Genomic DNA, 25,701 nt, shown 5'->3' on the forward strand with positions numbered 1-25,701 from the left:
CCAGCTCCCCCCAATGTCACCTAATCCGGTCGAGAAAATAAGAGCTCTGAGACACGATATCCTTCCAAACATCAAATTTCATTAAGATCCGATCACCTGTTCGTAAGTTAAGAATACCTCCTTTTTTCAAATTTTTCCGATTTAACCGCCCCCCCCCCAGATGGTCGAATCGGGGAAACGATAATTTCTAATTTAATCTGTACTAGTTCCTGATACGCCTGCCAAATTTCATCGCCCTAGCTTACCTAGAAGTGCCTAAAGTAGCAAAACCGGGACAGACAGACTGACAGAATTTCCGATCGCTATATGTCACTTGGTAGATACCAAGTGCCATTAAAATTAGAGCGATAGACACTACTCGTGAATAACATAAATGAGTAATTTTAGTTGCCCTTTTTTTCCACAGTACAGTCTCTTCCTCAGCTGTTGCTGCTGTTCATAAAATATTTCGCCATAGGTTTTTATTGCTGTTGCTGTTGTATAGAAAAATTGTCTCGCTGCCCAATGAAAGTTGAAATTTTAAAATGAATTACTTGACAAAGCAACTAAAATTGTGTTGGAGCAAAACTTCTAAAGTAGTGGGCTCCTGTCCCTGAGCTCCGACTCAAAATACCAATAAGCTAGTATATAAGAAGAGAAATATAGTGAGATTAGCACAGTTGTTTCGTCACGAGGCTGCAACCCTCTGGAATTACCTCCCGGACAGCATCAAAGGCTCTGATTTGGTTTCTTCATTTAAATACCAGGTCACAAAGTTTGTTCTTAGTTGAGATGTAGGGGGAGGGCAGGTTGTTTGTGAATACTATTGTATTCTTTTCTTCTTCTTTGTTGTCTTTTGATAATGTGATTTAATTAGTTAATTGAGCCACTGTGCACAGGTAATTAGGCCTAGTAATGGGTATGTTTATTTTACTGATTTGTTATTTTTGTGAATTCACAAAATATTTTTTCAACGGCCAAAAAAAAAGAATCCTAATCAAGATTGAAGTAAATCAACAAATACTTTTTGGAATAATAACATTTGCGAGCTTCAATTTAATTTTACTATTTGAAAAGAACATTATTATCAAAACTTTCTCTTCTGATTCTATTCATGTAAATGTACAGAAAACTCTTAAAAGGAACACTGTGATTTTCAGAGCAATTAGCAAATTAATTAATTGGCAAATCAATATTTAATTTAAATTTAAATGTAATTTAATTTTTTACTTTAAGTTTCAATTTAATTTTACTATTTGAAAAGAACATTATTGTCAAAACTTTCTCTTCTGATTCTATTCATGTAAATGTACAGAAAACTCTTAAAAGGAACACTGGTGGTTTTCAGAGCAATTAGCAAATTAATTAATTGGCAAATCAATATTTAATTTAAATATAAATGTAATTTAATTTTTACTTTAAGTTTCAATTTAATTTTACTATTTGAAAAGAACATTATTATCAAAACTTTCTCTTCTGATTCTATTCATGTAAATGTACAGAAAACTCTTAAAAGGAACACTGGTGATTTTCAGAGCAATTAGCAAATTAATTAATTGGCAAATCAATATTTAATTTAAATTTAAATGTAATTTAATTTTTACTTTAAGTTTCAATTTAATTTTATGAACGCCTTAGTCAAACATTCTCTTCTGATTCTATTCAAGCAAAGAAATACAAAACTTTCAAAATGAACATTGGTGATCTTAGGAGCAATTGGCAAATTAATGGGTTGACCACTTTGAATTGACAAATTAATAAATGAATTAACAAGTGATTTTCTACACATTTCAAAGGAATAAGTAAAAGAAAATGTAGACAAAAATTACTGCATATCAGACTAATGAAACTAGGCTGTTTGTTTAAAAATAATAGTATTAACTCATGGAAGTCCCGTCATTTTTTTTTTCAAAATTATAATGATAATAGTTTTGCGTCGTAAGTAAATTCTAATCCGTCAGCTGGAACTCATGTTATTATTTGCACCAATGACGAGTTTTATAGCCTTCATTTAAGCATTGGACCCAATTGGCCCAACATTTTTTTGTACACCAATCTCCTCTTGGCAGAGCGACTTACGGCTGTAAGTTTACAACTGATAAAGAACTACAAGTGGCTGGCCCGTTTATTGGCCCTCTAACAACATATTCCCTTCCTATTAAAAGTGGGAGACCCCATTAGCCCAACGGCGATCCTTGAAAGTTCCAAGCCAATTGGAAAAACTTTGTGGCCCTTTTAGCGCCCCTGTTTCAGAGAAGGGATCGGCCCCCAGACTGAATTGTTTCTTGTACATATGGGTCCACTGGGCCCACTTACTAACAGTTTTGAATTTTAATCTATTTAGAAAAGTTTTTTGGCCCTCGTTGGGGCCAAATTTTTAGGTGGTGAGTTGGGATTTCTTGACACAAGAATTTCAAATAGAACTCTCGGGCCAAAACTGGCTCATATTCAAGGGGCACTTGCCAGAAATATGAACTTCTTATACATTAGTTCTTGGTCGCCGTCTTTAAATGTATAACTTCGACTATATATTTGCGTCTTGGGGGGGGGGGGCGTGAGGGTAAAGTATAGCGGTTCTGCATGCAAAATGTGTTAACTACAATTATTATACATGTTATGAAGTAAGAACTGTTTTATAACTTCACTTCTTGAGTGGGATCGGGATAATACGTAAGCACCAAAAAGAACTAAAAACTATAGACTCTTTGTACAGCCCACTTTCAGTCAAACCTTTTTTTACCCCTCGTTCTATCACAACTGTGGTCAGGAAAATCCGATACTAGATTCTTTTTGCACCAAAGTATAGTCAGTTTCCCTGACAAAAATCGTAGCCTACACATGACATTTGGATGGGAACTCTGGGAAGTTACATCTGGAACAGCTGCAAGAGAAAGTGACCAGGATCAAGTTTCATCCATGCACTTGACCTGTGATCATCACCTACATTTTATCCCATTTATTCCTGATAGTTAAGACAAAATGGCATAAACTGAGTCTCCACTTATAGGTCCAGAACTTTGAAAACTACTCTTCAAAGAGACCAAGTAAACTTGTTTCTCCGCTATGTAAACACTTTCGTAATTTTTCTAGAACAAACCTAACTGTTACATTGGGTGTAAAACTGAACCATCCATATGGTGAAAAGTATCATATTGAAATTATAAGTTTGGGGAGGGGGTTCCAAAAAAGGATTTGATACCTAGTAAGGTATCTGTTCTTTTAAATTAAAATGGAGAAATAAAACACACAAAAAAAGGGCAAGCAAAAAAGAAGAAAGAAAACAGTTCAAAATACTGACAATCTTTCAAAAGCTAGTAGCATACCACACCCCAACAGGTTCTTTGATGAGAATACACCTGACTTTAGATTTCAAACCAAGAACAAGAGCTAAGAGCTCATATGGCACTTGTGACGAGGCAAGAAGAGCTAAGAGCCAAGAGCTCATATGGTATGAGCTCTAACAAAATTTTAAGAATCAATAGATTGATTTAAAAGGAAAATCAGAGGCTTAATGCCGGTCAAGATTTAAAATAAGAGCTCTGAGTAACATTGTCCTTCTAAATATCAAAATTCATTAAGATCCGATCACCCGCTCGTAAGTTATAAATGCCTAATTTTTTCTAATTTTTCCTCTCCCTTTAGCCCCCCAGATGGTCGAATCTGGGAAAACGACTTTATCAAGTCAATTTGTGCAGCTCCCTGACACGCCTACAAATTTTCATCGTCCTAGCACGTCTAGAAGCACCAAACTCGCCAAATCACTGAACCTCTCCCTCCAACTCCCCCAAAAAGTGCGAATCCGGTAGGCTACGTCAATCACGTATCAAGGACAGTTGCTTATTCTATCCACCAAGCTTCATCCCGATTCCTCCACTCCAAGTGTTTTCCAAGATTTCCCCCTCCAACTCCCCCAATGTCAAAAGATCTCCTTCGTAAGTTAAAAATACGTCATTTTTTTCTAATTTTTCAGAATTAAACCTCCATAGAGCAGATCCGTTCCAATTATGTAAATCACGTATCTAAGACTTCTGCTTATTTTCCCCACCAAGTTTCATCCCGATCCCTCCAATCTAAGCGTTTTCCATGATTTTAGGTCCCCCAACCCCAAACTCCCCCCAATGTCACCAGATCCAGCGGTGATTTAAAATAAGAGCTTTGAGACACGATATCCTACTAAATATCAAATTTCATTGAGATCCGATCACCCGTTCGTAAGTTAAAAATACCTCATTTTTTCTAGTTTTTCACAATTAACCCCCCCCCCCAAACTACCCCAGAGAGCGGATCCGTTCCGGTGATGTCAATCATGTATCCAGGACTTGTGCTTATTTTTCCCACCAAGTTTCATCCCGATCCCTCCACTCTAAGTGTTTTCCAAGACTTTAGGTTTCCCCCTCTCAACTCCCCCCAATGTCACCAGATCCAGTCGGGATTTAAAATAACAGCTCTGAGACACGATATCCTTTAAAATATCAAATTTCATTAAGATCTTATCAACCGTTCCTAAGTTAAAAATACTTCATTTTTTCTATTGTTTTCGAATTAACGGGCCACCCACTTCCCCCCCCCCAGATGGTCAAATCAGGAAAACGACTATTTCTAATTTACTCTGGTCCGGTCCCTGATACGCCTATTAAATTTCATCGTCCTAGCTTACCTGGAAGTGCCTAGAGTAGCAAAACCAGGACCGACAGACAGACCGACAGAATTTGAGATTGCTATATGTCACTTGGTTAATACCAAGTGCCATAAAAACACTATGTTACAATGAGATTAACCAAACAGATGGACCAAAGGATGATGAGGTGATAAACAATAAAAAGCTGATTCCAACAATCTTCTATGCAGGAGGGCCAACTTTGCACTTATATCAGGGACATCAAACTTACAAATTATCTTACCATTGCTATACCAAGGGGGGGGGGAGATAAAGTAAAAATTTACAATATCTGAAATAAAAAGTCCAAATCTGATCTTTAGAAGGGGATAAGGACCATATAGATAAAGGACAGATTGATCACAGAATGTAGCATATAGCCTACCCAGTGCATGTCTATTATACTTCCCTCAATTAGCAACCATCTTAGAATAGCCCATTTGAATAACTGGGCCATATTCATATCAGCCAGCCAGCATTCAGCCAGGAAACACATAAGTCACAAGAACTCCAGTCTCATTAAGCAGAGACTGCTAGCCTATATACTGATCTTTGCTCATTTCAGACAGGCCCAACATGACAAAAAACAAAACATAGACTACTAAGTCAACACAACAGCATAGCCCAGGTAGAAGCAGCTTACTAAGCCCAACACAAAGCATTAATTAAGTTCAAAAAGCTCAACAGTTGTAATTAATTATCAATCTACACCAAAAGACAGAAAATTGCAAATCATGAGCAATCTTCTTAGTGGTCTTCAGCCGAAAAATATAGGAATAATAGAATTTTAGCCAAAATATAGGCATTTTATAGGAGTGCATTAAAATATAGGAATTTATAGCCTATGCGTTGCCAAACACTGATTTAGGAACGAAATTAAATGCTTGTGGTGGTTTACCACTGCAAGCATTTTTGGAGTCTCCTAAAAATGTAGTCCTTGTTATAACCTTTACCTGAGATTGTGAACTGATGGTTAATATAAAACAAGTATAAAAGATAACGACACACATAAAACCAGCCACATTTTGCACATAGCCTAGGGTTATACATTACTCAATCGGGGAGAGGCTGGTATGCAATTGCATCAAAATTAATTATTATATTTTTTATAATATTTTTATAATTATTATATTATATTAATTATTATATAATATTATTATATTATATTATATTAATATATTATATTTATTAATTTATTATTATTATTAATTATTATATTTGGTCTCTCAGGGAGCTGAGAGACCAATGAACGACCCCTGCATTCACTTAAAAGTTAAAGAAATATATGTTGTTAATTTTGCTATTTTTATGTCATTTTTAAAAAGAAACTTTCTGAAACCAACTGCTCGATTCAACCCAGGCACGGGGAAAAAATTAAGAAAAACCAAAAGATACTGTCGCGTACAAAGAACGTCACTTTATGAATTTTTCATTACATGAAAGGAGGTGCTAAGAAGGCAAAGATAAAATTCTCTAACAGGCCTGTATTTAACTTAAAAGTGGTACATTTATTGAAATATTCCTTCGAGATACTTCCCCCTTTTGTGGAACTAGGTGAATTGTCCAATGCGGATCATTTTGGCAGGTGAGCAAAACTACCACTAATCCTATTTGAAGTTCCCAACACAGAATAAGCATGAAAAGTAGAATTTTCCTTACTAAACATTTTCCCTATTTCTCCATTTAAAAGTTTGCCCACCATTGGTAAGCAACATTCTTCACTTTGTGCTCACCAACATGAGGACTATTGTTCTAAACCTACTTCTTTTGTAACAGCCTGATATTGACATAAAAAGAAGAAAACTGGGTAGATTTTTATATCTTGAACAGTAGCGGATTTAGGTTAATCTATGCTGGAAATAAATTGAATCTGACTGAAATAACTCCAAAAAATTACTGGTCAATGGAATGTTTGGTAGAATATTCCTTGCCGACATGTGGGGACTTAAAAATGATAGATTCAATTATAAAGTTGGATTGACTTATGCTCACACAGGGTTGGCTGCACTGATAAGTCAGGCCAACGTTTTAGTTTTTCACTATCTAAACCAGATAAATCCTTGTGGAAATCAAACTGTCAACCCCTATGTTTTGTCACGCCAACATAGAGTCTAGTTGAGTCTCGTGTGGACCCCTGAGTGTCTACCTGGACCACTTTGGGAATCCATAACTAAAGTTTTTCGAATAAGATCACAAATACGGATTAAAGATAGCTACTTACACTTTGAGCAAGAAATTTGTCAAAAATAGTTTTCGATGAAACCGATCTCATGTCATCAAGCTCCACTTCATATTTCTCCTAAGAAAAAGAAAAAAGAAGCTGATAATATTTCTTTTTTAGTTGTAATAAAATCATAACTATAAAATAGTAAAGAATCAAATACTAATATAAACATATTAATTGAAATTAAAAAACAAAATTATCAACTTCACACCAAAAGCTAAGCTTACTAGAGTACGCTGTGAAAATGATGACAACTCGAAATGGGAAGATAAATAAATGTAATATATAAACAGAATTCACGTAATGAAAACAATGACAAAAAAGCGGGGAATAAACAAATAGATAAATATAATTGAATAAAAGTTATGAAGCGGACTTTTTTTTAAACCTGGAGGGTTAACCCCCAACAAGAAACCAAACAAGAAACTAAACAAGAAACCAAATAATGAAACCATGCATCGAATTAGACACGTACAACCAAACAAATGGATTGCAACAGTATAGCCATCTATCCATATATTTTATAGGAATATACAAGATCAAAACCTTAAAAGTGGTCTTTCAATCCAACCAATCAGTTGTTTCACTGTCCTTGTTAATTTTTTGCCCGAAAGAGCGATATAAATCCAATAAAAAACACGCAAACACACACACACATATATATATATATAAATATATATATATATATATATATATATATATATATATATATATATATACTAGCTGTTGGTTTTTACTGGTTTTTTATTGGTTTTTACCTTTATTTTAGCTTATTTTTCAGTTTTTTCCTTTTTTTTAGTTTTTTTTTATTTTTTATTTTTTTTAGTTTATTACCTTTTTTTAGTTTTTTTAGTTTTTTTAGTTTTTTTAGTTTTTTAGCTTTTTTACTTTTTTTATTAGTTTTTAGTTTTTTTTGTAGTTTTTGCCTTTTTTTAGTTTTTTCAGTTTTTTTTTTTTAGTTTTTTATTGGTTTTTACCTTTATTTTAGCTTATTTTTCAGTTTTTTCCTTTTTTTTAGTTTTTTTTAGTTTTTAGTTTTTTTAGTTTTTTACCTTTTTTTAGTTTTTTTAGTTTTTTTAGTTTTTTAGCTTTTTTATTTTTTTTATTAGTTTTTAGTTTTTTTTGTAGTTTTTGCCTTTTTTTAGTTTTTTTAGTTTTTTAGCTTTTTTATTAGCTTTTAGTTTTTTTTGTAGTTTTTGCCTTTTTTTAGTTTTTTTAGTTTTTTAGCTTTTTTATTTTTTTTTATAGTTTTTAGTTTTTTTTGTAGTTTTTGCCTTTTTTTAGTTTTTTCAGTTTTGACGTCACCTGATCCGGTTTTTTCAGGTGACGTCACCTGATCCATCCACACACAGACAACTTATTTTATATATATATATATATATATATATATATATATATATATATATATATATATATATATATATATATATATATATATATATATATATATATATATATATATATATATATATATATATATATATATATATATATATATATATATGTACATTTATACAATAAAAAGTTCAGTCAAATTGGGGCAAGTTGTAATGCAGAAAAATGAACTTTTCAGAATTTTCTCCTTTCAGAAACCTTCGTTTTTCCTCATAAATACCACCAACTGTGCCGAAAACTCTTTCACTTGGGATAGAAGAGGGCGGACAGCAGAGGTAATTTTGAGCAAGTTTTATCAGTCTCTTGAAACGTCTGCTGTTATTTCACCACCACTCTAACGGACATGTCTTTTTCCTGTCAATGACAGCCTTACTCATGTACCTTTCCAGCAGCTGATCAATATTATCTGCTGATTCTTCTTCCTCATTTGTCGAATTTGCAACCATTTTACCAAATAGGCAGTCAATCAAACTTGTTGCGCCTACTCTCCTTGGCTTTGAGTTTTCATCATCTTCTTTTGCAGTGGCTAATTTTGTTAAAGTCTGACTCTGTGTTTCTTCTTGTAGCCACTTTCAGCGTTACTGAGTGCCTCTTGATTTATGGGTTGGTGCTAGTATCTGGGATCCAAGAGAAAAGCAAGAGCAACTCACTGGTTGTACGTTCTTGAACTCACCATACATTTCAAACATCGTTGCACCAGGTGTGAATTAACAAGTATTGACAACAAATTTACTGAACTTCATTTGACTTACCTCTGTTGCTCTCTCCACCATGGTCAGACTTAGCTGGTGGCTCCACCCCCCAAGGACTGGACAAACAAAATTTACATGAGGAAATCTGGCACCATCTTCTGGATAAGTTACTCATAAGAAAAAAAATCGGCCGATATCCGATATTTTCCCCAACATCCAATAATGACACTGACCCCCATTTCGTAACGACAATATCGACCGGCCGATCCACTCAATAAATACATCACATCTTTTTGAGTCTACCACCTCAAGAAATATAGCTTCTCTTATTCGTTTTTTGCTGTGAATACCATAGATTTTACTAACGCTGCAAAATCTATTATACTTATATTTCCAACATAAACAACAAATTCAATGCGCTTCCCTGCATAATCCATACATCACTTCATTGCTTCGAACAATGTAACGAACATTTCAGCCAGCGTAATTTACAGCAGACAAACTTCTTTTTTTTTTTTTACTGTTATTAAGAAGTAGCTGTTCATAAAGAATTTTCATGATTGGAAAATATGTAGAAAAAAAAACTGAGAGTGAAAATTACAAATTCCCGAATTATTTCTGTGAAGAAAAAGAAATAAAAGAAATTGCGCAATCTGAGAAAAAAAGGGAAACTTCTAAATATCTTGGGAGTCAAACAAGTTAGCAGATAATGGATGGAACAAATCGATAAAGCTTGCTTTGTTTGAGGGGATAGAATACATTTAGTCCAAAGGTTGCAACATGGCACTGACTTAATCACAAAAGCAGCCTTTCTGATGTCTCCTTTGACTTGGCAACATTCATATTTAGTTCTATAGGTTCTACCCTGTAAATTCGGGTCTATACTCATTTGACCTTGGGGAGTAATAAAATCAAAAGGGGCGAGAACTAAAGAAGAAGAGGCTCTTTTAGAACAGGAAACGAATGCTAAGGAAAGAAACGAATAATTTGGTGTTAAGTAGAGGACAGTAATAACCATTCTCAAAGTAATCAAATTTTTTCCACTTGAAGAATAGACCTTTCTCCAACTGATTACAGTTCACTTCAAACATAAGCTATGGTTAAATTAAGCAGGAAATTAAACTAAGCAGCTAAGCCTTGAATCAAGTTGCTTGAGGATTACCCAAATTTTGTCCAATTGTGCTCCAAAAAGTACATTTAAAAAATTTGCATTCGTCCAACTGAGCACAGTACACTCCAAATAAAGGCTATTGTCAACCTGAGCAGCGTGTGATTTTGGTAACAGTGCAATTAAAGGGCACTGTAACACGTTAATTTAAGATTATCCAAATCTACACCGCTTGTACTCAAAATGCTCAACTTAAAGAATCCATATTTATTCAACTTAGAGGTCTAAATAGTCACTTGAGGAAATGGTATTTCTCTGACACGGAATTATAGCGGTAGGAATTATAAAAAAAATACTTTGGGATTATCCAAACCAAACTCGTTCCATTTGTGCTCCACATGCTCCACTTGAAAGAAATTTGTCCAAGTGAGCACAGCGCACTTCAAACGAGTGTCCAAACACTCCACTTGAGGAAATGGCATTTCTCTAACTTAGCACAGGGAGCTTCAAACAAATGGTATAGTTAAACTAAGCATCGTGTAATCTTAACAATCGCAGAGTGGTAGGCATTATAACAAATTGCTTTAGGGTTATTCAGACTACACTCGCTCCACTTACGCTCCATACACTCCACCTGAAGAATTGATATTTGTCAAGCTGAGTACAGTATACTTCAAACAAAGCCTATGGTGACACTAATTGACGTATGATCTTTATGATCGTACGCTGAACAGTCCAAAGGGCTGCATTAGTATTGTCCCAGCTGGAATACTACAAAAAGATTTCACAAAGAATTACTAGAAAAAAAAAGTAAAAAAAAAGATCAGTAGTCTCGCACAAGAACTAAGAGCAAATTAAAGGGTGCAGTTTACATACTGAGAAAAAAAATTTCATCTGAGACATATGAGCCTTACGGAGCATCCACGGACAATTCAGTTCCTAATTGACTGCTGCCACTTAGCATAAAAACCGAAAAAGCTGAAATCCACCTCTCCAAAAAACAAACCAAAACCTCCGAAAAATTGGATAACAGTCTTATAGTCCATTGGTATGAAAGTCTATGGCTTATCAGTCCCTCCAAAAGGACCCTAACCTTAAAGGTCCCATAACTTAAAGATTTCGGAAACATTACAAAAATCAAACATTACTTAAATTTCTACAAGAATATAACTAGCCTTTAAAAAAGTAACTAACCTTCATAAATAGAAATTAAAATTCAAAACTGAGTTAAAATTAAAAAACTAGCAATTAAGAAAGTAACTAATTGCTATTATGTAAGTAATCTTTGAAAGAAAAAAAAAAATTAATGTAAATTAGATTTAAAAGTAACTAATCATTATGAGAATAATCAGTATAGCAAGTTTTTATCTAACTGATTATATATGACCAAACTTTTAAAGATAAATAATAGGTGGCTGATCTGTTTTGTCACTTAGTCATTATGTGACCAGTCATATGTGACTTAGCCATTATCATTCTGACATTATGTGACTATTATTTGGGTATTCTTAAAATAAATTGTTCTTAATAGCAGCAACTGCAACAGCAATGCTGCATTTAAGAACTAGAGACAATTTGATTATTTCAGAAAATGATCAAAAATAAGAAAACTGAAATTAAACTGAAATGTCGTTCATACTCAGTTTTATATTAATAGAAACCTAATTGTTTATCGTAAAATTTGTTACAATTAATGATGAGATTACGCAGAGTTGGATTTAATTTTAAAGCAAGTAGGACGACTTGATTTTGTTATCCACTAGGTTTTGGTCAGAACCCTCGACATTCGACCAAGTTACTGATTTTACTATCTTACATTCTAGACATAAAACGTATTTGTTAAATAAAAATATAGGTTGTTCTAATTTAAGTTATAGAAGATGATGATGATATTTTTCACAAAAAAAAGCCACAGAGGCGATGCAAAAACAAAATGATAAAAACTGAAAAATAAAAACCTCGTTTATTATCACTAACTTTTAACGGTCAAATTTTAATATGAAGTAACTCAATTTGTGCAATAATTAAAGGTTAGACTATTAATGATGCCCTTTTTCAAAACGGGTCAGTCATATAACACGCCGACTAAAATTAAATTAAAGACGGTTAGGATAAATTCTTTTTGTTTATTATTATTATCCTCCAGCCCGGGAATGACCTGCCTCAATGAAAGATGCTGGTTTTATTTTGAGTATTTTAATGTAACACCGTAAACACAAAACTTTTCAAAATTTGAATAGCTTGGAGTGGTGAAGGAGCTTGCATTTCTGTGCAGCTTTAGCTTGGTGCTGCAGTGAAATGTTATTAATATTTGTAGCACATATAATATATGATTTACATAGAAATACAGGTTATATAAATTAGTTACAAATAATGTTGGTCATTATATGATTTACTCATGATCACACATATCAGCCAATTTTCATCATATTTCAGACGAGCTGATCACTGTTAAATGTCATATTTTATATCGAAAGGAGTGGCCAATATTTAGGGGGCGGGAAGGGGAATAAAAAAATAGATGAATATGAGAAAATATATGATGAAATTTAAGACAAATCATACGGAACAAATAATGTCTAAAACGGTAAGATGCTAGATTTTATAAATTTATTTCCTCAACAATTTTATTCCATTTTCACTAGAAGAGTGATTTTATGCGAGAGTGGGGAGGAGCACTGGTTGTAAAAAACTGAAATTGCAAATTATTTTCCGAATGCCAATGGAAAACGGTTTCCGAATAGAGTGGAGAATATCGAAAACATCAAAAATAAATTTTATGGTATACTTGCTCGACCAATAATCTTTACACAAAATTTTCCAATATGCCATAACCAAAAGCCCAAAACAAAAGTAGAAATCTTAATTTTTGTATTTATCTCTTTATACATCTTAATGAACGTTTTCAGAAGGATTTAATCAAATATTGTCCTCGACAAAAAGAGATAAATTGAGGGTCCACAAACAGCGACTCAGGGTTCCCACATAGTTTATTATGAGATTAAATAAAAAAAACAAGTTTTTTCAACTGAAAGTAAGGAGTGACATCAAAACTTAAAACGCACAGAAATTACTTCGTATATGAAAGAGGCTGCTTCCTCATCAACGCCCCACTCTTTCCGCTAAAGTTTGACTCTTTCTCTCAATTCTTCTTTCTAAAACAGTAAAAAAACTTTAGCGTAAAGAGCGGGGCGTTGATGAGGAAGCAGCCTCTTTCATATACGAAGTAATTTCTGTGCGTTTTAAGTTTTGATGTCACTCCTTACTTTCAGTTGAAAAAACTTGTTTTTTTTATTTAATTTCTGAACGTTTTTGAATCAATGCATGTTTTGATTTTGGCTCTCCGCAGAGGAATAATCTAAACGAAATTTGCATATTTTTATTTTTGGCTCAATGGCTTTCTCATAATTTTGATCGAATGATTTTGAGAAAAAAAGAGCGGGGGACGAAGCCTATTTGCCCCCCGATTTTTTGGTTAATTAAAAAGGCAACTAGAACTTTTAATTTTTTACGAATCTTTTTATTGGTAAAAGATTTACGTAACTTATAAATTAGCTTACGTAAAGAACTTTTGTATTCTCATGTTTTTATTACATATATGAGGGGATTCGCCCCATCGTCAGTACCTCGCTCTTTACACTAAAGCTTAAATTTTATCCCAATTCATTAAGAATGACCCCCTGAATCACAAAAGCCGTAGAATAAGTAGTTGAAATTACCGAAAATACTTTAGCGTAAAGAGCGAGGTATTAGAAGGAGGTGAGCCCCTCATATGGGTAATAATTTCTGTTTGTTTTAAGTTTTATTGCTGTTCCTTACTTCCAGCTGAAAAAGCTTTTTCACTTTCATTTTTTAATTTTTTTTTTTTTAAATAATGCTAGTAAATCCTGCTGTCCCTTCATGGAAATTTTCTTCTCCCATTACAAATTCTCGAAGGAAAGTTCCCCCAGCATATCCCCCTCTTCTCAACCCCTCCCCCAAACCAAAAAAAAATCCTCCTGAAAACGCCTGTATACTTCCCAATAACCATTACTATATGTAAGCACAGGTCAAAGTTTGTAACTTGTTGCCCCTCCCAAGGGGACTGTGGGGGAATAAGTCGTCCCCAAAGACATAGTTATAAGGTTTTTCGACTACGCTGAATAAAATGGCTATCTCAGAATTTTGATCCGTTGACTTTGGGAAAATAATTAGCGTGGGAGGGGGCCTAGGTGCCCTCCAATTTTTTGGTCACTTAAAAAGGGCACTAGAACTTTTCATTTCCGTTAGAATGAGCCCTCTTGCAACATTCTAGGACAACTGGGTCGATACGATCACCCCTGAAAAAAAAAAAAAAAAAAAAAAAAAAAAAAAAAAAAAAAAAAAAAAAAAAAACACGCATCCGTGATCTGCCTTCTGGCAAAAAATGCAAAATTCCACATTTTTGTAGATAGGAGCTCGAAACTTCTACAGTAGGGTTCTCTGATACGCTGAATCTGATGGTGTGATTTTCGTTAAGATTCTATGACTTTTAGGGGGCGTTTCCCCCTATTTTCTAAAATAATGCAAATTTTCTCAGGCTCGTAACTTTTGATGGGTAAGACTAAACTTGATGAAACTTATATATTTAAAACCAGCATTAAAATGCGATTTGAAACCTTTGAAACCTTCTACTTTCAAACATAATGGAGGAAGAAATAACGAATCTACAGTTGCGAATACGTACTAATTCAACGAGATTAAGTTTTTTTTTCAAGAGTGAGTCAAAAAGTGAGAAAAACTTATTTTTTGGATACTTATCCACTGGCTGTCCGCCGTGCAAAAAGTGGGGTACCATAATAGCACTGCTACTTGGCAGTTTTCATGGCCTAGTGAAATTTGTTGGCAGATTTTGTCTGAAAATACCATTTTCACACATAAAAATACTTTTTGCCCAAAAAAACGCTGTCAAAACACAAGTTGTGTTGCTAGAGTGTCGGTAGCTTTTGGAATTCTTTCGAATTCTACTACTGGCAGCTTTGGAACTTTTTTCAGAAATGCTGGCAGCATTTCTGTAAGCAACCGTTACAGAGGACGTAGGGAAAACAGACCAAAATGAAAAAAAGGTCAGTACATCTACCCAACAGAATAGTACTTTAAGGGAGTCATCTCATTTAGCTATATACTGTAAATTTTTTTCTTATTTACATCCTTCCACAGAAACCACGCGAACAAATGGCTTTATTTCGTACACAATTAATAAAAAGTAAGTTATGCACTTAGTTTTACTACTACTGCTAACAACAACTCCCCGCAGTATCAAGCCGTTTGGGCCCAATAATATCTGATTTAGACGGTTATAATGTTCCGATTTAGGGTTACTAGTAAGCCACTTTTAACTTTTCCTCGGCCACTCGCCCAGGGGCATATCCAATTGAAAGTTTTAGAACCAAATGGCCCCTCCCCTCATCAAGAAGGCCAAAATTACATTAGCCGTAGGGGAGGAGGGACTAAAAATACCATTCAACGAAGATAGAGCTTCAACAACAAAACCAAGATAAAGTTTCTTCGTTTGATTATGGGTGTGTATCATCCATGGTAATTAATAGTTTATTATTATTTGCGTTCCAAAAGACAAGATAATATAAAACTTCGGCCAGTTCTTTGTATTAAAAGTTCAGATAGAGCTAAGTTTGGAAGAATAGGAAAATTAGTCTGCAACCCAAGATTAGAATATTAGAAGCTACAGCGATGACAGTGGTCAAATATGGCTCTGAAGCATGGGCACTCCGAAAAGTGGATGAAGATTTGCTAGATGTTTTACAGAGAAATTGCCCACGGATTGTTCTGGGTACCCGGCAGACTGACCGTATTTCAAACAGTAGTCTGTATGACAAATGTGGCTCAATCCCGCTTTCTAGGGCTATAATGAAAAAAAGATTGAGATGTCTAGGGCACGTTGTGCGGATGAAGAATGACACATTGCCGAAGATTGCATTTTCGGCCAACATTTAGGGTTAAGCGGAGAGCAGGTCATCCTTGTTTGGACTAGAAGAACGTCATAAAGAAAGATTAAAAGGAAATGGGAACTTCCTGAGAGGGTTTGAAAGGGGAGGCTTTGAATAGATTGGGATGGAGGAGGAGCGTGTGTAGCTGGGTTGGCCTCAGGCGGCTTGGTGCTGCGGTGAGTTGCTAGTAGTAGTAATAGTATTTAGAAAATTGGGTTGAATACCGAATTAACAAAACTGTTGAATACAAAATTCAGAAAATTTATTGAAAAGGAAACTTTGGTAGTGTGTTAGGTGATACCTAGAATTCATAATTAACTAACCTGTTAATTGAATATGTAGAAAATGTGAATAATGAGACCGAAAGAACTGCATAGTACGTGTAGAGATCCGTAATTTGGATCATCACGAAAAGTATTAAGAGGAGCGGGGGGAGGATTTATACATAAAACCTTCGCAAGAGTATGCTCAACAAATCTTTAGTTTTTTTGGCGATGGGATGTACCACAGTGTGGTAGTGTGATACAGAGGCGATACAGTGAATAGTGTGAACAGAACTGCAAACGGTGCGGTACAGAACAGACAGACTTATTAGGAGCAAAATTTATTAGTAGCACATAAGTGGAACCCATCCTATGTTATCAGAGACCCCGCAACTGCCCTCTTTGCTTGTCATTTATAGCAAGAGAGACTCCTATCTCTTGTCTCTAAGAACATTTCTTATCTTGCTTTAAAATACCAAAGATAGTGAACGTGAAATCACATTTTTTTTAAACTTGAATCGTGCTTCGAGTAGCTGATACACAGCTAGACACCCAAATTCTATGAAGCCTTCAATAAATGAACTCAGTCAATTAGAACCTAACAGTATTTGTCTATGTTAACCGTTTATTCCGTGTTAGTTATTAAGAAGTTTCCAAAAAATAAATTTTTCCAAGGAAAGTGAAGAGCCATATGAAAACTTAAGCAACCATATATAGTTAAAAAACAAGGAAAAAACGGGACGTTAATTTTTGACGAAAAACACGTCCATACGCAGCTAAGGAGTTTTCGCCTCTAGTGGGCTTCAAACTAAAAAAAAGGAAACTAGGGTAAAGACATCAAAAATAAGCAAAACTATATGACACCAAACAGCTTAAGAGGATGTGGCTCTTCTCTGTAGAAATAAGCGTCTTTGGAAATCAACGGATCGTTAATGATCGTATTTATACGGCCTTAGCGTTATGAAGTTTAGCAAATTAGTTTAGCTCACTTATTTTCACGGTTTAACGTAGCAACACTCACGAAAATGGGATACTGACCCAAAAAATTTCTTGAAACCACAAAATAATAAATTTAAAAAAAATTGCGGTTTTACGATTTGAATAGACCTAAGGTGGGTCAAGGGGTGATTTCGTCAGTACTTTAAATATCACCAATTCACAAACCATTATCTTTACATTCATTCTAATAAAGATAGTCCATAACTCCCAGCATTCTTTCGAAAGTTAGACTACCAAGGCTTTGCAGCCTCTAAATAATATAACAACTATATTACAATAGTAAGTATTTTTGTTTATTTTTCATTTTTGTTTTCCGTCTTTCTCCATGTTTTGAGTTTCTTTAAAAATTTAATAATACATATTTATCAAAGGCAGGCTCAAGATTCCTGCGCTCGGAAAACTTTATCTCTTATTTTTAATTTTAATAACGTTTTTATTGAAGTTCCACATCAAAGTGAATTGTAGGCGTTTCATAGTAAATTATTTATTTTTAAATCTCCTGAAAATTAGTCAGCCTCTTTTGTGACCCAACTTAAGTCTGTCTCGTTTTTTGTTTTTTTTTTCTTCTTTCTTTCTATTTAAGGCAAAGAACAAAGAGTGTGGATAACTTACAAGAGTGGAGACTGGCAATAACGTCGACAAGATAAAATTACCAACACTATCTAGCGCTCAGTGTTTCTTGGCATTTTTTTAAGCTACATAATTATATTCTTTTTAAAAACTGACATTAAACACTACAACACTAATTTTACCAATTACGCTATTGTATTGCACTGGATTAACGACATTTCTTGACTACTAAGGTCCTTGCGTCGGGATTTTCAACGCTTTGTCTTATAACCAACGCTATGATGTTACCGATACTCTTTGGCAAAGGGAATTTCAGAGTTGATAGCGTAATTAAAATTTAGTCGATACTACTACTACAACTGTCTCTCACTGCGGCACCGGGCCGCCTGAGGCCAACACAGTTGCGCACACTACTCCTACGTCCCAGTCTTTTCGAACTCTCCCTCTTTGAACCCCTCCCCCCCCTCTCTGGAGGTTCCCATTTCCCTTAAATCTTTTCTTACTATATCCTTCTACCCCATTCGGGAAGTTGCACTGTTTGATACTATGTGCTTAAAATTCATATTTTGGTATTTTCGACTATCAACCAGGAAATATTTTCTGTTTTCCCCTGTTAAAATTCTGACGGTTTTTACCCGTAAATATAGTGATGGCTAAGAATGTGTTCGGTATACTTCGGGGCCTAAAATGCACGTCATTCCGTCAAGATCGAACATGTGCATACCTATCAAAATTGCAATCAAACATATAATACAGCAGGGTCAGGTAGCCATAGTAAACTATGGCATAGTAGGACTGTACATAGTAGGATTGCACATCCCAAATCTGTGGTTACTAGTTTTGCTTCAAAATCTCTTCTAAATTTCAGGTCTTCTAGTTTACATAGTATACTGTCTATTCACTTGCGATATTGTGATTAGCCTTATTAAATTTGAATTTACTTTTGTTTGTATTTAAAAGAATTACTGTCTATTTTTATAACTAATTATAATTATATTTAGTTTACTATATAATTTAGTATCCTATATAATTAGTATACTATAGTAATTTTACTATAGTAAAATTAGTGCAAGATACTAAATTAGTATGCTTTTCACAATTATTGCTTTTGCTGAAAAAGCATTTAAAATGTGGAATATTTTTAACGGTAAATATTTTGTTGCCCAATTGGGATGGGTTGGTGTGGTTCAGGCCACACCAGTCTTGAAATTAAAAGAATGAAATTGATTCGCGTTTTACATGAGACGTGTACCACATAAGCAAAAAATGAAATAGCCAGAAATTGGTTTGAAAAGCTTATCAACACTTATTTGTTTCCAATCATATTACAAAACACGATGCTTCTGTTTTGACTGATGAGACATAAAACTATGCCTGACGGTTGAACACAACCTAACTTACTAAATTACGCATAGGATAATACATCAAGTTGCTTTCATACTACATGCGTAGCTTTCTGTACTAAGTAGTTATATTACATTGAGTAGCGTAACGAGTAACTAATAAATTGAGTGACACACTAGGCTAACGTAACGTCGTCTGAAGTCACCCGAATTGCGAAAAAGCAAAGTTTTCAAAAATCAAACATATGGATTGGATGTGGTGGTTCAAACTCCGGTCAAGCATGAAAGGCTTTTAGGAAAAGTCTAAAATCGATTTTAAAAATTATTAATTGCTCATAGAGAAATTCTATTTTTTTTTTACTACTGCATTGAGTAGCGAAAGAAACTTAGGCTGAGCGAAATTCTATGTAGATTCCGAGGGGAAATACAAAAAAGAAGAAGTGAAATGCACTCCGATAAGGTCGAACCTGTCTGTATCCATCACTATGTATTTATTTTTCTTTAAGACTAGTGAGTTTCTAGAACTGTCTTCGTAAAGACTAGTTTGCAAGGGGTTATTAGAAAAGTAACCCCTGTTTAGCATTAACTACAAAAGGGTTATAGGCACCAATGTATTTTAAGACTACAGCTGCTGCATTTTTACAAAATAGATATAGGGTTTGCCGATGGTAAGAAGCTTTGTCTAGTTAGCACAAGCTTGTGAGCATCCCGTGTGCTAAAGATTTTTTTTTTTTTTACATTTTTCTTTGTCCTTATTTTCTTGTCCATATTTACTGGGCTTTACCAAGAGGCAATCAGATATTAAATCATCCTTTTTTAATGCAGTTTTCTATCCTATTTCTTCAGAATAACCACGCACGATCAACTAGAATCACTCTACATCATTTATCACGTCTGTATTTTTTTGGTTTGAATAATTTATTGGCGATTTTTCCATAACAGCTACAGAGCCTTTGTAGAATATATTGGGGGTAATAGTGCCAAGTGCCAAGTCACTTATAATATAACTAATTGAAAAGGAATCCCTGAACTCTTCCAACCTCCTCCAACCCTCCTCCAACAAACCATCTCCCTCTGAGCCCTTCTGGGTCTTCTATCATAGAGGATTATCATAGACGTACCCGGCTGACTGACCGCATTTCAAACAGTAGTCCGTGCGAAAAGTGTGATTCAATCCCGCTTTCTAGGGCTATAATTAGAAGGAGGTTGAGATGGTTAGGGCACATTCTGCGGATGAGGGATCCCAGATTGCCGAAGATTGTCTTTTTCGGCCAACCGTCTAGGCCTAAACGCAGAGCAGGTCGTCCGCATTTGGGGTGGAAGATTGTCATAAAGAAAGATTTAAGGGAAATGGGAGAGTGTAAAGAGGGAAGCTTAGGATAGATTGAGATGAAGAAGGAGCATGCGTAGCTGTGTCAGCCTCACACGGCTTGGTGCTGCGGTGAGTTGTTAGTAGTATTAGTAGTTGAACAATATGGTGCGTTGACAATACATTCATGTAGTTTTTTTTTCTTATATTCAGTGGGAACTCGTTGCAGCGGTAGCTGCAACTGATAAAGAACGTACCATTAATTAAAAAATCGACGGGATAAAAGAGGATATCCATAAGGGACGAGGTGTTTAAACGTTGCTTATTAAGAGATCCTCTATTTCGTCTATGTTAACTTTGATTCAAGCTGACAGAGTAACAGAGAACAGTAAGAGAATGTAAGAGAATAAAAAATGTTTAGCACCACTTACAACAGCGACAAGAAAGGCCTGACATCTTTGATAAGTTGGATTAAGCTCACAAAATTGTCGAAACAGAAGTCGACCAATCGGTTGTCTTTCAACCACGTACCCGTAAGATGAATCTGGAAAAAAAAAATCTATGAACATCTGTAAAATTTTTCCGAATTCCAAAAACAAAACAATTAAATACAAGGATCGAAGAGGAGCAATGGGAAGTAAAGATGGAGGAGAGAAGCAGCGGTTTAATAGTTTAACTATCCTTAAACTAACCAATTGGTCGTATGTTATTGTAAGTTTTTCTTCTTCTATATATTTATGTTTTACTGAGGACGGCCCTTGGACATAGGGCCAGAATATTCACTCAAATTAGATTTCCACTATCTAACGAAAAAAATTCCCTATTGTTCTTCTTGTTTTTGATGTTTGCTATTTCAGACTGCGATCACTATATGGCGATCACTATATGGCGATCACTATATGGCACTTGGCTGATGGGCAAGTGCCATAAAAATGCCTACAACGACATAAATATGACATAAACAAGACTTTAAATTCTAATAGTGCTAATAAACGTTTTGATTCTGCTTTCAGCAGCCATGTTTTTGATAACCCCAACCATAAAGTACTTTTTTGAAAAATCCTCCCTCATTAGCAATGATTTAGGTATAAAACAGGTTGTTCGTGAAGCAATAGAAATTAAGCTCAAAATAATAAACAATATTTCTTTAAAAAGAGATTGGAGAGGGGGGTATTCACTCAATCCTTTATACAAAAATCTAATTAAAACGATTGGACAAATTATATTACAGAACCATTAGTCAATACCAGTGAAGCTGTTGCTAAAAACCCTTTGAGCATAGCTGCCAAAAAGGCAAGAACAGCATTGAAAGCGTGTTCTTAATTATTTATATTTCACTATGTAAACATTCACCTTTTTCATTGTGTTGCCAAAGAAAAATCCCGACCGTTCTACCTACTGTTCTACACTCACCCAGACACACAGGCAGAGAGAGTAAGAGACAAAAATGCATAAAAACACAGATTCAGACACACAAACAGACAAAGCCAGACACTGGGACAAGCAAACGCCCGCCCAGACAAAGAGGCACAGAGAGTGAGAGAGACAAAAACACACACAAACACATAGATTCAGACATACAAACAGACAAAGATAGACACTGGGACAACCAAACACCCACCCAGGCACACAGGTACAGAGAGTGAGAGAGACAAAGACAGAAACACAGAGACAAGTGAACACCCGCCTAGACATTCAGGCAAAGAGAGAGAGAGAGAGAGAGAGAGAGAGAGAGAGAGAGAGAGAGAGAGAGAGAGAGAGAGGAGAGAGAGAGAAGAGAGAGAGAGAGAGAGGAGAGGAAAGAGAGAGAGAGAAGAGAGAGAGAGAGAGAGAGAGAGAGAGAGAGAGGAGAGAGAAGAGAGAGAGAGAGAGAAGAGAGAGAGAGAGAGAGAGAGAGAGAGAGGAGAGAGAGAGAGAGGAGAGAGAGAGAGAGAGGAGAGAGAGAGAGGAGAGAAGAGAAGGAGAGAGAGGAGAGAGAGAGAGAGAGAGAGAGAGAGAGAGAGAGAGAGAGAGAGAGAGAGAGAGAGAGAGAGAGAGAGAGAGAGAGACATACTAACACACAGATTGAGACATACCAACAGACAAAGATAGACACTGGGACAAGCAAACACCCGCCCAGACACAAAGGCACAGAGAATGAGAGAGACAAAAACACATACCAACAAACAGATTCAGACATAAAAAGAGGCAAAGACAGACTCTGGGACAAGCAAACACCCACTCAAAAAAATACGCACAGAGAGTGGGAGAGACAAAAACACATACCAACACACAGATTCAGACATACACAGGGACAGGCAAACACCCGCCAAGACACACAGGTACAGAAAGTGAGAGAGAGAAAAACGCATACAAACACACAGATTCAGACATACCAACAGATAAAAATAGACACTGGGACAAGCAAACAACCGCCCAGACACCCAGGCACAGAGAATGAGACAGACAACAAACATACAAACACACAGATTAAAACATACAAACATACAACGACAGACACTGAGATACGAGAACTCCCACCTAGACACACAGGCACAGTGAGAGAGACAAACACACATACAAACACATAAATTCAGACATACACACAAAGACAGACACTGGGACCAGCAAACACCCGCCCAGACACAAAGGCACAAAGAGTGAGAGACAAAAATACATTCAAACACACTGATTCAGACATACAAACAAACAAAGATAGACACCGGGACAAGCAAACACCCGCCAAGAAACATAGGCACGGAGAGTGAAAGAGACAAAAACATATACGAACACACAGATTTAGTCATACAAAAAGACAAAGACTGACACTAGGACAAGCAAACACCCACTCCAGACACACGGACACAGAGAGTGAGAGAGAAAAACTTCTACAAACCCGCAGCTTTAGACGTAAAAACAGACAAAGGCAGACACTGGGACAAGCAAACACCCGCCAAGACACAAAGGCACAGAAAGTGAGAGAGACAAAAACACATACAAAAACATAGATTCAGACATACAAAGACAGACACTAGGACAAGAAAACACCCACCCAGACACACAGGTACAGAGAGTGAGAGAGACAAAACACATACAAACACACAAGTTGAACATACAAACAGACAAAGATAGACACTGGGGCAAGCAATCACCCGCCCAGACACACAAGTACAGAGAATGAGAGAGAAAAACACACATACTAATACACAGGTTTAGACATACAAACAGACTAAGACAGACACAGGAATAAGCAATCACCCGCCCTGACACACAGATTCAGACGCAGATTCGATAGATTCATGCCTGTGTGTCTGAGTGGGTGTAGAACAGTAGGTAGAGGTTTACTTGTTCCAGTGTCTATCTTTGTCTGTTTGTATGTCTGATTCTGTGTGTTTGTAGGTGTTTTTGTCTCACTCACTCTCTGTGCCTGTGTGTCTGGGGGGGGGGGTATTTGCTTCTCCCAGTGTCCGTGTTTAGCTGTTTTTATGTCTCCATCTTTGTGTTTGTGTGTTGTTTTGATATTACCACGTAAGGTTTAGATACTGTAATAGAGGATTATCATTATACTAGGCGAGAGTTTGATAATGTAAAGTAAGAAGTTGGTAATGTCGGACAGGATTTGGGTAATATCACACAAGGTTTGGAAATACTTAGCTAACATTTTTATCAATATCACAACCTATTTTCACAAGACACCCTTAAAAAGTTTAAAAATTCTAAGTCCATAAAATTCTGAGTCCAAAAAGTTCTAAGTCCAAAAAAATTCTAAGCAAAAAAAATGTCACTAAAAACATTATTTTTCTAATAGGAAAAATCACGACTAAGATATTCATATCATTTTCATTTCGTATTTCGAACATACCACAAGTGATTATTTTTTTTTTTGTTTTAAGTATATTTTATGTCATTTTAATGCATGAAAAAAAGTTGAAAAAACTTTCACAAAAAATTTTCAGTCAAAGAAAGAAAGTGCAAACATTATTTTCCTAACAGTAAAAATCACGACTAACATGTCCATATCATCTTCATTTCGTATTGCGAAAAATTTCACAAGTGATTTGTTTTTTAAGTATTTTGTGTCATTTTAATCCATGAAAAAAGGTTGAAAAACTTATAAGTAAAAAAAAATTAAGTTAAAAAAATAAATACGAAAAGGAGGGACCGAAAGTTGGAGAAGAATACATTGGGTTCCTTGGATGTTGTGTCATGGATGACCAAGGGTTATCGCAAAACATGTACGACATTATTAACTTCAACTTTATGCATATCCCAATAAAATACAATATTTTCAAATGACAAAAATTTATTCATATAATTGTCATGACTTGAACATTAAGTATCATAATAACTGGACATTGCTTTTATTAAATGAAGGCCGAATATTTGCTAAGCCTGTCCTGACATGAATTTGTAGTTCATTCGCCCAAAAGCGGCGGATACCTGTCCCGGTGGCTGATTGTGCAAGTAGGTCAATACTCTAGTATAGGGAAGATTTAGTGCCCAAATAGGGTGTGCCCTAAGAATCTATGTTACCGCCACAACTATGGAAAAAGACTGAAAGAACTTACGTTACAGAACTAAAGCAAGTAAACTGGCGCCCTGATTTAAGAAAGCGAATTTTCATCAACTCGTTATTACCATAATAAAACTTTCAAATTACATTTGCCGAAATTACGCTATGAATCCTAAATTTGCAACTTAGTCTTCGATTGTCGATTTAATCTTCGTTGACCAATCAAAAACGAGTTAACACAAAAAAGCTTCGTAACTAAAATTCTGAAGAAGCAGTGGACGAGAACAGCAAGAACTTACGTCACGGAGCTTAAGTAGGTAAACTCATGTCTTGATGGTTCATAGTTTTCAATTTACCAATTATAAAGCAATTTACACGCATAAGCCCAGGAAGCTCTTAAATTGCAATACAGAAGACCAATAATGATTTCTGAGCAGTTAGGGGTATGAAAAGAGAGCCTTGACTCCCAATTGAATACTGACCTTTAAGAGTTTTGGACGGCGATAGTTCCATTCTCCTTTTTGGTGATTTCTGCTCGTTTCAAGTTTGACCTGATTATTCATTTCAATTCCCTTTGACAAACCTTCTCTATGGAAAACGTTCTTTTTTTAAAATTAACACAAATACTCAGTCCTTTATGCAGCTCGACGGGCAATCTTTTTATTCTTTTATTAAAAGGAGCTTTAAAGTTTGCTATTCGAATG

General features: G+C 35.3%; 1 protein-coding gene across 3 annotated transcripts in view; it reads right to left on the reverse strand.

The window, feature by feature from the left end:
* The window catches only part of LOC136025254 (G protein-coupled receptor kinase 2-like), a 149,160-nt gene that overhangs the window by 71,140 nt on the left and 52,319 nt on the right, over window positions 1-25,701 (reverse strand). For all 3 annotated transcript variants that reach the window (XM_065701101.1, XM_065701098.1, XM_065701100.1), the window contains exons 4-5: window positions 20,937-21,049; window positions 6,858-6,935 (exon numbers count right to left, since the gene is read on the reverse strand). In XM_065701101.1, coding sequence (XP_065557173.1) covers window positions 6,858-6,935; window positions 20,937-21,049 — 191 coding nt within the window. The remainder of the gene's footprint in view (window positions 1-6,857; window positions 6,936-20,936; window positions 21,050-25,701) is intronic.

This window comes from Artemia franciscana, chromosome 3 (genome assembly GCF_032884065.1).
Source record: "Artemia franciscana chromosome 3, ASM3288406v1, whole genome shotgun sequence".
Taxonomy (NCBI): Eukaryota; Metazoa; Arthropoda; class Branchiopoda; order Anostraca; family Artemiidae; genus Artemia; species Artemia franciscana.